The sequence below is a fragment of the Nerophis lumbriciformis genome, linkage group LG24 (genome assembly GCF_033978685.3).
Source record: "Nerophis lumbriciformis linkage group LG24, RoL_Nlum_v2.1, whole genome shotgun sequence".
Lineage (NCBI taxonomy): Eukaryota > Metazoa > Chordata > Actinopteri > Syngnathiformes > Syngnathidae > Nerophis > Nerophis lumbriciformis.
In genome coordinates, this window is record NC_084571.2 from 41,379,777 (window position 1) to 41,393,968 (window position 14,192).

Genomic DNA, 14,192 nt, shown 5'->3' on the forward strand with positions numbered 1-14,192 from the left:
ATGTTCGTTCATAGCCGTTGTGCTGCTATGATAGGCCATTTCCGCTCGACACAGTGTGCATACAACAACATTATTAGGCCGTTTATTGAAATACTCCGACACTTTTGACGACTTTTGGCGTGCTTTTTTCCCCTCGCTCGCATCGTCTGCTTTGCGCTCCGCCATGACAGTAGTGTGACGTAAATATGCGACGCGCCGACGCACAAAAACGGCGTCGACGTATTTACGTAACCGATGACGTCGACTACGTCGACGCGTCGTTTCAGCCTTAGTCAAAATTAAATGAAATAAACATTTGAATGCATCAGTCTGTGTGCAATGAATACCGTATTTTCCGCACTATAAGGCGCACCTAAAAACCACAAATTTACTCAAAAGCTGACAGTGCGCCTTATAACCCGGTGCGCTTTATATATGGATTAATATTAAGATTCATTTTCATAAAGTTTAGGTCTCGCAACTACGGTAAACAGCCGCCATCTTTTTTCCCCGTAGAAGAAGCGCGCGGTGCATGCTGGGATATGTGACGTTTCATTTCCATTTGTGTGTTTATGTAAAGACCCCAAAATGGCTCCTATTAAGTGTGTTGTCTGTCTAATTATAAATAATGCAGACGAGGCGTGTTAACTGAGTTCTCAACGTTTACTCACAGCGTGCTCATAACCACATTCTAACTGCCAGCATACAACGCTTCTCAGGGCTACCGCGCATGCTCGTAACTATCGTTGCATGCTGGGTAGTGTAGTTGTTATATTTGCTAGCTCATAACAGCACATTGAGAGACACGCTTACGCGCTTAATTCAATACTCGCCGTCATTCCGGGTGGATTGACAAAAGACCTCCAGCCGCTAGATATTGGTGTCAACAGGGCATTCGAAGCTAGACTGCTAACTGCGTGGGAACAATGGATGACAGAAGGCGAACACACCTTCACTAAGACGAGGAGGCAGCGCCAGACGACGCCAACATCTGCCAGTGGATCGTAAATTTGCCCAACTTTTCACTTCGGACACCGAAGACGAAGGATTTACGAATGAAGAATAACTTCAGAAAGTGAGCGCTATGTTTATTTTGTGTGTTGTGACATTAACGTTCGAGCAACATTATGTTGCTATTGCTCTGCACTATTTTGAATTTTACTATGTTTGTGATTGCACATTTGCGTACATTTTGGGAGTGAACAGAGTTGCTAGAACGCTGGTTTTTAATATATTATTAAAGTTTGACTGACCTATCTGACTGTTTTTTTGACATTCCCTTTAGCGCAGCGTAGGCGCGGCTTATAGTCCGGGGCGGCTTATTGGTGGACAAAGTTATGAAATATGCCATTCATTGAAGGTGCGGCTAATAATCCGGTGCGCCTTATAGTGCGGAAAATACGGAATATAATGTACAAGTTACACCTTTTGAACGCAATTACTGAAATAAATCAAGTTTTTCAAAATATTCTAATTTACTGGCTTTTACCTGTATTGTTCTCTTCTTTCAGAGGATGCTGAAGGGACAAAGCAGTGAAGCACGACGGTCCAACAAGGGACTGGAGAAGATCTCTGCCTGTCAAGTGAGACACTCTTCTTCTTCTTCTTCTTTTTCTACGCTGCCATTGTTTGAGAGATTCCCAGGGAGTCCGGAGTTGTTGCCAGGGTGTGGCCACCGAGATGATAGGTTGACAAATGGGTAGACGGAGGGAGAGGGCACCGACACGGGGGAGGGAAGGGAGAGGGAATGAGGTGTAAAGAGGGAGGGTTAAAGGATGAGCTCATTGCAGTCTCTGGGCTCATGACAGAACCACTGTGAAGGATGGGGGTGGGAGGTGGGTGCGCCGCTACAGATCGATAGGCAGAGTCTGAGCATCACACACACACACACACACACACTGTCATTACACAAAGATATTCTCAATTTTGGGTGCAGTTATTTAGCTTTTCGCCACACCAGCAAAGAAGCAGCAGGAAGAAGTGCAAAGCTGCCTCTCCCTCCTCCCCCATTCTCTCTCTTTTCCTCTCGCTCGCTCACATCCACACCCAAGGATACCCTCCTCGCCTGCGCCTCGCCAGCCCTTCCCTTGACCGTGTCCCCCCCCCCTTCTTCGATTCCACTCCTCGGAGGACAAAATGCGTGTCTGACCTCCTTCTTTTCCCCCCGCCCGAGACTTTCAGTGGACGCTCTCCTCTTTGCGCTCGACTTTTCTTTTCTTCTTCTGGTACCTGTGGAGGTTGCCGGCTTCTTCCAGTTCTTCCCCCGCCCCGGGTTGTCACGTTGCGAGGCAGGCAGCATGCTGGGATTGGACGTGTGTGAGTTTGGGGGTCAAGTGCTGCAGCTGCTGTGGCTGACCATGTGCTACAGAGGTGAGTTGACGTGCAATGACTTCTCTATAACAGTGCAATTAATATGCGCGGAACAACTCTATTGTTGGATTGCATTCAGAGTCAAGGGTGTGTACGCGCTCTTATTTTGTAGGGGAGCGTGCACCATTTGTCTCAATCTCTGCGGGTGTGGACATTTTTATGACCAACATGAAACGCTGCCAAAGATAGAGAATCAATAGCTATTGATCACGTGTGTCTGCCTGCCAGCATCTTGATTGTTCCGCTGCTACGTTTATGTTGCCGTCACTTCAAGAGACATGCAATTGTCTTAAAAATGTGTAAATATGAATGCTGCTTGTACAGGATGTTGCACATAAGTGTGTGTGATGACACAGCGCATCCACTACACCAATGATGTCACCAACTTCCCAAAGCTGGTGTGTGTGTGTGTGTGTGTACTTGTCTCACCATCCTTGTGTGGACATACACTTGACAAATCACCCTTTCTGTGAGGACCTTTTGACTTGTGAGGACATTTGCCTGGTCCTCACAACTACAGAAGTAAAATATTTGTTTTACTTTGTGTGTTTTGCATTCTGAAGTGAGGTTGCAACTCTCTACTCCCATCTAGTGGTAGATATTTTTTTTTTCATCATTCTAGCTATAGTGGAAAGAGGGGCCCTCACAACCTACCGTATTTTCCGCACTATAAGGCGCACCGGATTATTAGCCGCACCTTCAATGAATTACATATTTCATAACTTTGTCCACCAATAAGCCGCCCCGGACTATAAGCCGCGCCTACGCTGCGCTAAAGGGAATGTCAAAAAAACAGTCAGATAGTTCAGTCAAACTTTAATAATATATTGAAAACCAGCGTTCTAACAACTCTGTCCCAAAATGTACGCAAATGTGCAATCACAAACATAGTAAAATTCAAAATGGTGTAGAACAATAGCAACATAATGTTGCTCGAACGTTAATGTCACAACACACAAAATAAACATAGCGCTCACCTTCTGAAGTTATTCTTCATTCGTAAATCCTTCGAATTCTTCGTCTTCGGTGTCTGAATTGAAAAGTTGGGCGAATACGGGATCCAAAATGGCCGGTTCCGTCTCGTCGAAGTCACCGGAGTCAGTGTCACTGTTGTCCAGCAGTTCTGTGAATCCTGCCTTCCGGAAAGCTCGGACCACAGTTGTGACCGAAATATCTGCCCAGGCATTTACGATCCACTGGCAAATGTTGGCGTATGTCGTCCGGCGCTGTCTGCCCGTCTTAGTGAAGGTGTGTTCGCCTTCGGAGCTGTGTGAAAAAAGCCACCCGGCCTCTTCGCGTAAACTTCCCTTAACCACTCGCTCATCTTTTCTTCATCCATCCATCCCTTCGAGTTAGCTTTTATGATGACGCCGGCTGGAAAGGTCTCTTTTGGCAAGGTCTTCCTTTTGAATATCACCATGGGTGGAAGTTTCTGGCCATTAGCATGGCAAGCTAGAACCACAGTGAAGGATGACTTCTCATTCCCTGTGGTGCGAATATTCACCGTACGTGCTCCCGTTCCACAGTGCGGTTCACAGGAATATCAGTTGCTGTGAAATACGGTAGTAATCCGTGTGCGGATGGAGAGATTGCGTCTTTTTATGAACCGGATCGCTTAGTAGGAGCCATTTTGTGGTCTTTACAGATGTAAACAGGAAATGAAACGTACGGTGATATCCGCGCGTTTTTTCTTCTTCTTCCGGGGGCGGGTGGTTGCTTACAGTAGAAGAAGAAGCGCTTCCTGTTCTATGGGGGCGGGTGCTTTCCTTGGCGGTTGCTTGCGTAGAAGAAGAAGCGCTTCCTGTTCTACCGGGAAAAAAGATGGCGGCTGTTTACCGAAGTTGCGAGATCGAAACTTTATGAAAATGAATCGTAATAAAGCGCACCGGGTTATAAGGCGCACTGTCAGCTTTTGAGAAAAATTGTGGTTTTTAGGTACGCCTTATAGTGCGGAAAATACGGTACTAACCCAGGGGTCGGCAACCCGCGGCTCTAGAGTCGCATGCGGCTCTTTAGCGCCGCCCTAGTGGCTCTCTGGCGCTTTTTCAAAAATGTATGAAAAATGGAAAAAGATAAGGGGACATTTTTTTTTTGTTTGTTTTAATATGGTTTCTGTAGGAGGACAAACATGACACAAACCTCCCTAATTGTTATAAAGCACACTGTTTATATTAAACATGCTTCACTGATTCGAGTATTTGGCGAGCGCCGTTTTGTCCTACTAATTTTGGCGGTCCTTGAACTCACCGTAGTTTGTTCCCATGTATAACTTTCTCCCGACTTTCTAGGACGTGTTTTTTGCCACTCCTTTTTCTGTCTCATTTTGTCCACCAAACTTTTAAGGTTGTGCACAAAGGTGAGTTTTGTTGATGTTATTGACTTGTGTGGAGTGCTAATCAGACATATTTGGTCACTGCATGACTGCAAGCTAATTGATGCTAACATGCTATTTAGGCTAGCTATATGTACATATTGCATCATTATGCCTCATTTGTAGCTATATTTGAGCTCATTAAGTTTCCTTTAAGTCCTCTTAATTCAATTTATATCTCATGACACACTATCTGTATGTAATATGGCTTTTAATTTGTTGCGGCTCCAGACAGATTTGTTTTTGTATTTTTGGTCCAATATGGCTCTTTCAACATTTTGGGTTGCCGACCCCTGTACTAACCAAACGTGGGTCCACACAAAGTAGGCAAGACATGTATGTGTGTGTGTGTGTGTGTGTGTGTGTGTGTGTGTGTGTGTGTGTGTGTGTGTGTGTGTGTGTGTGTGTGTGTTTGATGCCCTCTCTGCAGTAGTGCTGAACAGGGACAGAAGGAAGGTTCCGGGGTTTCCCCTCACACAAGTGTGTGTGTGTGTGTGTGTGTGTGTGTGTGTGAGTGTGTGTGTGTGTGTTAGAGATGCGCGGTTTGCGGGCACAACCGCGGAGTCCGCGGATTATCCGCGGATCGGGCGGATGAAATTAAAAAAAATTAGATTTTATCCGCGGGTCGGGTCGGGTCGGGTCGGGTCGGGTCGGGTCGGGTCGGGTCGGGTCGGGTCGGGCGGTTGAAATAAAAAAAAAAATTGATTTTAAATAGATTCAGGCGGGTGGCAGTTAAACCAATTGGGAAATATATATACATAGTTAAATGTTGTTACCCACATACGAAAAACGAGCAGGCACCTGCAGCATATGCCACAACAGAAGAAAAAAAAAGAAAAAGAGATGGACACTTTTACGGAGCGGAGAAGGGACGCCTCGCCGGGGTCCGGGACCGAGGCCCCTTCCCCCGAGAGGGCCACACCGCGGGAGCCGTAGCTGAGGCGATCCGCGAGAAGGGCCCGACGCACGTCCAGGGTCACCACTGCACGGACACCCCGTCTCGTCCGCCTTCGCCGCGGCCGGCGTCACGCGCAGCAGGTAAGCAGCTTACCTGCCCGCCACCCCCGTGGCCGGGGGCTCGTAACAGGGGTCACTCCGCGCGCTCCGCCCGCGCAGCTTACCTGCCCGCCACCCCTGTTGCCGGGGGCGCGTAACAGAGGTCACTCCGCGCGCAGTGCGCTCACGAAAGGGGTGGGGCTCACCCTGGTTGATATAGACAGCAGCTAGGACGGTGGCCATGGAAGTCGGAACCCGCTAAGGAGTGTGTAACAACCCACCTGCCGAATCAACTAGCCCTGAAAATGGATGGCGCTGGAGCGTCGGGCCCATACCCGGCCGTCGCCGGCAGCGAGACGCGCTTGGAGGTGCGCTCAGCGCGGCTCCCATATGATTGCGCACTGGTGTGCGTCTGGGCCGTGACAGCGTGGCACGCGAATGTCTGTGCTGCATTGGATCAGTCTCCTTTCTTTAACAGGCAAAAGCTTTATAACCTCACTAATGCCTTGCATCGTCTATATTAGATATATAACAAAGGGCGGGTGCGGGCGGGTGCGGTTCTGATAAAATGTTACATCAGGTGGATGACGGATGGTTGACGACTTTCTGATGCGGTTGCGGATGAAATAATTGCCTATCCGCGCATCTCTAGTGTGTGTGTATACATACACATGTGTGTATATGTATATACATAGATATATACAGTATACTGACCCCCAGACACATTTTTTTATTTTTTTTATTTGGCCCCCCCAGTCAAAATAATTGCCCAGGCCTGGACTAAATGATATTTTTAATCCTGTCAGGTGATGATTAGGTTTATGGTTGTAGGACCATTCTTTATCTTCAGTCACTCTTTGGTGCTAATGAGGTGTCTATTTCAGTGAAGTATTAAATATCTCATCAAATGCGTCTAAAGCTTAGTAATTGGAAGCATATATACTAGATAGATAATTGCCACCAAAGTCCATCTTGACATTATTGGTTTTATTAGCTCTGACGACAATGGTTGAAGGTCAGAATAATAATATTACTTGATTACCTTTACAGGGCAAAGCCACACCCAAATATCTGCTATTGGAGAAATAGACTTACCTATCTACACTCTAGTAATTGTGCACTTGTATCTATGTTACTTTTTCATAATATTTTAGATGTTTGATTGCATCTCTTTTTCCTTTTTTTACAACCTGTATGACTATAGCTATATACAGGTATTAATAATAATAATAATAACACATTTGTTTTTAATTGTACGTATACATTTTTTGAGCCTTTAAAAAAAAAAATTAAAATACAATATGTCATTAAAATATAATAAATAATGTCCTCGTGACCACGCCCATTACCACGCCCCTTTCTCCACAGGTATCTTGGCAGTTAAGGGGATAAGCTAAAAAGCAAACTGGCCGGCATGCATAAAACGGCAATGAAAATCGTAGGGAGGAAAGAATATGAGCCTATACAGAGCATCTATGAGCAGGCAGTTAGGAAAAAAGCTAAGAAAATTATTTCCAACTCACAACACCCACTCTTTCCTGAATATGGAACCCTGCCATCAGGGAGAAGACTCCGGGTCCCACTATGCAAATCTAACCGCCTTAAATTATCATTTGTCCCAGCCTCCATTAAGCTGACCAACAATGTGCAATAGAATTTTAATACATAGGTTAGCACTTTTTTAGCACATAGCACTTTAGCACATAGCACTTTAGAACTAAGCACTTTAGCACACAGCACTTTATCCATGAGCTCTAGTGCAATGCACATTGGTACTTTATCTTTATCTCCATACTGTAGATTTTATGCCTACATCAAAGTGCCACCTATGTCTATCAAGCTCCATGTTCTGATGTTTAAATGTTAGTTGTATGGTTGTGGTTGTGTCTGTGCTTGTGTTTTTCTTCTGTTGTTTTTGGGTATGTTAAGAAAGCAATGATGCACTGTGCCCAAGACAAATTTCCCCGCGGGGACAATAAAGTTGAACCTTGAACCTTGAACCTTGAACCTTGTACTCTGTGTGTGTGTATATAAATATATAAATATATATATATGGACATGAAAACATGAAACATAATGATTCCCTGGCGCGACCACCGCTGCTGCCCACTGCTCCCCTCACCTCCCAGGGGGTGATCAAGGGTGATGGGTCAAATGCAGAGAATAATTTTGCCACACCTAGTGTGTGTGTGACAATCATTGCTACTTTAACTTTATTATTGCAGTTAAGACCTTAAATAAAATAGTGAACATACTAGACAACTTGTCTTTTAGTATTAAGTAAACAAACATCCATCCATCCATCCATCCATCCATCTTCTTCCGCTTATCCGAGGTCGGGTCGCGGGGGCAGCAGCCCAAGCAGGGAAGCCCGGATTTCCCTCTCCCCAGCCACTTCGTCCAGCTCTTTCTGTGGGACCCCGAGGCATTCCCAGGCCAGCCGGGAGACATAGTCTTCCCAACGTGTCCTGGGTCTTCCCCGCGGCCTCCTACCGGTCGGACGTGCCCTAAACAACTCCCTAGGGAGGCGTTCGGGTGGCATCCTGACCAGATGCCCAAACCACCTCATCTGGCTCCTCTCCATGTGGAGGAGCAGCGGCTTTACTTTGAGCTCCCCCCGGATGGCAAATCTTCTCACCCTATCTCTAAGGGAGAGCCCTGCCACCCGGCGGAGGAAACTCATTTCGGCCGCTTGTACCCGTGATCTTGTCCTTTCGGTCATAACCCAAAGCTCATGACCATAGGTGAGGATGGGAACGTAGATCGACCGGTAAATTGAGAGCTTTGCCTTCCGGCTCAGCTCCTTCTTCACCACAACGGATCGATACAGCGTCCGCATTACTGAAGACGCCGCACCGATCCGCCTGTCGATCTCACGATCCACTCTTCCCTCACTCGTGAACAAGACTCCGAGGTACTTGAACTCCTCCACTTGGGGCAAGATCTCCTCCCCAACCCGGAGATGGCACTCCACCCTTTTCCGGGCGAGAACCATGGACTCGGACTTGGAGGTGCTGATTCTCATCCCAGTCGCTTCACACTCAGCTGCGAACCGATCTAGTGAGAGCTGAAGATCCTGGCCAGATGAAGCCATCAGGACCACATCATCTGCAAAAAGCAGAGACCTAATCCTGCAGCCACCAAACCAGATCCCCTCAACGCCTTGACTGCGCCTAGAAATTCTGTCCATAAAAGTTATGAACAGAATCGGTGACAAAGGGCAGCCTTGGCGGAGTCCAACCCTCACTGGAAACGTGTCCGACTTACTACCGGCAATGCGGACCAAGCTCTGACACTGATCATACAGGGAGCGGACTGCCACAATCAGACAGTCCGATACCCCGTACTCTCTGAGCACTCCCCACAAGACTTCCCGAGGGACACGGTCGAATGCCTTCTCCAAGTCCACAAAGCACATGTAGACTGGTTGGGCAAACTCCCATGCACCCTCAAGGACCCTGCCGAGAGTATAGAGCTGGTCCACAGTTCCACGACCAGGACGAAAACCACACTGTTCCTCCTGAATCCGAGGTTCGACTATCCGGCGTAGCCTCCTCTCCAGTACACCTGAATAGACCTTACCGGGAAGGCTGAGGAGTGTGATCCCACGATAGTTGGAACACACCCTCCGGTTCCCCTTCTTAAAGAGAGGAACCACCACCCCGGTCTGCCAATCCAGTGGTACCGCCCCCGATGTCCACGCGATGCTGCAGAGTCTTGTCAACCAAGACAGCCCCACAGCATCCAGGGCCTTAAGGAACTCCGGGCGGATCTCATCTACCCCCGGGGCCTTGCCACCGAGGAGCTTTTTAACTACCTCAGCAACCTCAGCCCCAGAAATAGGAGAGCCCACCACAGACTCCCCCCAACAAACAAAGACTCCTAATTAGTCTGCTGACGTATGCAGTAACATATTGTGTCATTTATACACCTACTATTTTCTACACATTATTAAAGACAAGTGGTAGAAAATTAATTATTAATCTACTTGTTCATTTACTGTTAATATCTGCTTATTTTCTGTTTTAACACGTTCTATCTACACTTCTGTTAAAATGTAATAATCACTTATTCTTCTCTTCTTTGATACTTGACATTAGTTTTGGTTGATACCACATATTTAGGTATCGATCCGATACCAAGTAGTTACAGGATCATACATTGGTCATATTCAAAGTCCTCATGTGTCCAGGGACATATCACCTGACTTTATAAACATTATATACGAAAGATGTTGTGATGCCAAAAAATATCGACGTAATCATAGTAGTATCGACTAGATACGTGCCTGTACTTGGTATCATTACAGTGGATGTTAAATGTAGATCCACCATTGGCGTTTGTTTACATTTTGGTGCCGGTGAGCAACGGCGTGTAGTGAAGCAAGTTTAGCTATTCCTCGTCCTGCAGGGATGATAATTGTAAGAAACCATACTTGCCAACCCTCACGGATTTTCCGGGAGACTCCCCGAAATTCAGCGCCTCTCCCGAAAACCTCCCGGGACAAATTTTCTCCCGAAAATCTCCCGAAATTCAGGCGGAGCTGGAGGCCACGCCCCCTCCAGCTCCATGCGGACCTGAGTGACGTGTTGACAGCCTGTTCACACGTCCGCTTTCCCACAATATAAACAGCTAATGATGGAGGGCGAGTTCTTGGTTTCTTATGTGGGTTTATTGTTAGGCAGTTTCATTAACGTCCTCCCAGCGCGGCAACAACACACAACAACAGCAGTCAAGTTTTCGTCTACCGTAAAGCAGTTTGTCTGCCGTAAACAGCAATGTTGTGACACTTTTAAACAGGACAATACTGCCATCTACTGTACATGCATATGTGACCCACCCATAATGTGTCATATTTTTGTGTTGATTTATTTATTTTATTTTGTGGTTTGAATTCGTTTTTGGAGCTGTCATTACACATTTATCAGTATTCACATTGGTCAGTAGGGGGCAGTAGGGCGTTTCTTCCCAATTGAATGCTATCACCTGCAGACCGGAAGTGTCTTGTCATTCTGATGAGCGCGACCAGTCTGTGAACAATTGAAACGTCCTGTGTGCTTTTTCCTCCTGTATAACAGGTTAGTTTTGGTGAATCAACTCACTGAATAATATCCATGTGATCTTTATAAGTTTAAGTACACATTCTGATGGTGGAGCCTAACTCTAAAGTGTTTGTGAGTTGTAGTTTGTATTTGTGAATGAATCCAGTGCACAGCTGCAGTAATCAATACAAAAAGGCGACGTGAGTGCGCAATGTTTATATAGGGACTTCTGATCCTAATTCAGACTCCCAAATTAGAGCTCCCGTTTTCTTATTGATTTTATAATGTATATTTGTATAATGTGTGTGTTCTGAAATAGTGACAGAGAATAGAACAAGGATGGACAATTCAACCCTTAACTCAACAATGAGTAGACGAGTGTTTTGTGTGTGTATATGTGTAAATAAATGATCACTGAAATTCAAGTTTTTTTTCTTTTATTTATATATATATATATATATATATATATATATATATATATATATATATATATATATATATATATATATATATATTTATATATATATATATATATATATACATATATATATATATATATATATATATATATATATATATATATATATATATATGTATATATATATATATATATATATATGTAATAAAATATATATATATATATATATATATATATATATATATATATATATATATATATATATATATATATATATATATATATATATATATATATATATCTTAATAAGGTTATCCAAAAAATAGTGCTCGATACCGTAGTAGAGCGCAATATATGTATGTGTGGGAAAAAAATCACAAGACTATTTCATCTCTACAGGCCTGTTTCATGAGGGGGGGTACCCTCAATCATCAGGAGATTTTAATGGGAGCATTCGCATACCATGGTTTATATAGGGCCCAGAGTGGGTGGGTACAGGCTGGCGTAGGGGCGTGGTGATTGGCTCATGTGTTACCTAGGAGGTGTTTCCGTCTATGGCGGCATGCTGTTACAATTTCGCTGCGCTTGTTGAGGGATGACAGGTCTGGACGGTAAATAATAAACAGTTTCTCTTTCAAGCATAGGTTGCATCTTTTATTACCACTATTGTAAGGTGTGCTGGATGCAAGAATTTGCCATGTTATTGAATATTCAACATTATTGTCTTTGAGGTCCCAAATGTGTTTGCTGAGTTCTGTGGTATTTCGCAGGTTTTGGTTCCTGAAAGAAGCCTTGTGATTGTTCCATCTGGTTTTGAATTCTCCCTCGGTTAATCCTACATATGTGTCGAATGTGTTAATGTCCTTGCGTATTACCTTAGATTGGTAGACAACTGATGTTTGTAAGCACCCCCCGTTGAGAGGGCAATCAGGTTTCTTTCGACAGTTACAGCCTTTGTTGGTTTTGGAGTCGCTCTGTCTGGGGGCCGACGGCTCATTTGCAATTGTTTTGTTGTGGTTTGAGATGATTTGTCGTATATTGTTCATGCAGCTGTAGCTCAATTTAATGTTGTTCTTGTTGAATACTTTTCTTAGGGTGTTGTCTTTGGGGGACCGGTACGTTTCAGAGACGGTATATTACCGAAAATGATTCATTAGTATCGCGGTACCATACTAATACCGGTATACCGTACAAGCCTACATCAATGACATCAAACATGGCAACAAAGGGCATGGGAAAGATGAGTGCAGGTGGGTGTAGGCGTGAGGAAGGAGCGATGAGAGAAGACAAAGACTGAAAGCTCATCAAAATCTTTCATCATCTGTCCTAAGCCCCGCCCCTTCAATGGACACATGCGTCTTGCTGTGATGTGAAACAGTACGAAAGGAATTTAAATGGACACATAGCTGCATTTCCTGCGCGGCGGTAAACAGTATCGACAAGTGCGCCATAATAATAAAAGCCTATTGAACTGTGAGTGTGTGTGTAATAAAGAGAGTTAGTGTGTTGCATCATGGGGATGTGGCGTGCGCCGGTTAGTGCGCTGACGGGGCGTCTTCACACTGGCAGGCAGAAGATCGATAATCGGTCAGCGTTGTTGTTGGTGAAGTATGAACACAATCTCCTCTTGTAGATCTGATCCTTATTGGCTCTTCCTTCATGATGAAAGCTGCAACTATTTCCTTTACAGCGCAAAAACATCCTTTTTTACGTCTTGTTTCTTCTGTCTACTTGTGCACTGCACTGTCCCGCAGGCCTCATTGTGGTTTTAGAACTCTTCTGTAACGCCGGGACTCAAAGTAGTAAAAAAAACCCAGACAATAACGTGCACAGGAATAGGAATAGGGGAATAAATGAGCAGTTACTTCCGCTGAGGTATAGAAGACATCAACATGATATGTTTACCATCGTTATTTTAAGAGGTGTTTCTAATATTCTGCCTCTCTTGAGTGTATTCGGCAGTGCAGATCTTCAGCGCTGTAAACGACAGCCATCATAACAACCCTATTGGGATGGCGTGGCCCAGTTGGGCGACCCTAACCCTAACCCTCAGCTTCCGCCATCCTAGTGTGGAGGATGCATATATGTTTAAGAGTTATTTCTCTATTCATAGCCATGTTTGAGTATCTAGTACTTTTCCTTTGTATATTCTACCAGTCTCTCTTTGTCTTCAGATTGTCTGTTTAGAGTCTTAAACCATCAGGAATGTGAAATACAACACCCACTCTTTCCTTATCAGTGTAGCGAGGGGGAGAAATGGGGGTTTTCTTTGTGTGCAAAGGAGTTGGCTTTTCCTTTGGAATGCCAGATCAACTCGAGTAGCCGATATGAATGCATTAGTAGTAGTAGAAAGCTTTAGTAAAACTTGAAAATATTCCAATTCTGTCTTGATGGTCCTTCTTACTCAGCATACCGTATTTTCCGCACCATAAGGCGCCCTGGGTTAAAAGCCGCGCCTTCAATGAACGGCATATTTCAAAACTTTGTCCACCTATAAGCCGCCCGGTGTTGTAAGCCGCATCTAACTGCGCTAAAGGAATGTCAAAAAAACAGTCAGATAGGTCAGTCAAACTTTAATAATATATTAAAAACCAGCGTTCTAACAACTCTGTTCACTCCCAAAATGTACGCAAATGTGCAATCACAAACATACGTATATCAACATGGACAGAGCTGCGTGAAAAAAGCCACCCGGCCTCTTCGCGTAAACTTAAACTTACCTTAACCACTCGCTCATCTTTTCTTCATCCATCCCTTCGAGTTAGCTTTTATGATGACGCCGGCTGGAAAGGTCTCTTTTGGCAAGGTCTTCCTTTTGAATATCACCATGGGTGGAAGTTTCTGGCCATTAGCATGGCAAGCTAGAACCACAGTGAAGGATGACTTCTCATTCCCTGTGGTGCGAATATTCACCGTACGTGCTCCCGTTGTATCCACAGTGCGGTTCACAGGAATATCAGTTGCTGTGAAATAGTAATCCGTGTGCGGATGGAGAGATTGCGTCTTTTTATGAACC

At 44.8% G+C, this 14,192-nt stretch overlaps 1 protein-coding gene across 1 annotated transcript in view; it reads left to right on the forward strand.

Moving 5' to 3' along the window:
* Positions 1-1,929: 1,929 nt before the first annotated feature.
* LOC133620532 (rho GDP-dissociation inhibitor 2-like) overlaps positions 1,930-14,192 on the forward strand; it is a 68,502-nt gene continuing 56,239 nt past the window's right edge. The window contains exon 1 of the mRNA XM_061982117.1: positions 1,930-2,349. Coding sequence (XP_061838101.1) covers positions 2,277-2,349 — 73 coding nt within the window. The 5' untranslated portion in view covers positions 1,930-2,276. The remainder of the gene's footprint in view (positions 2,350-14,192) is intronic.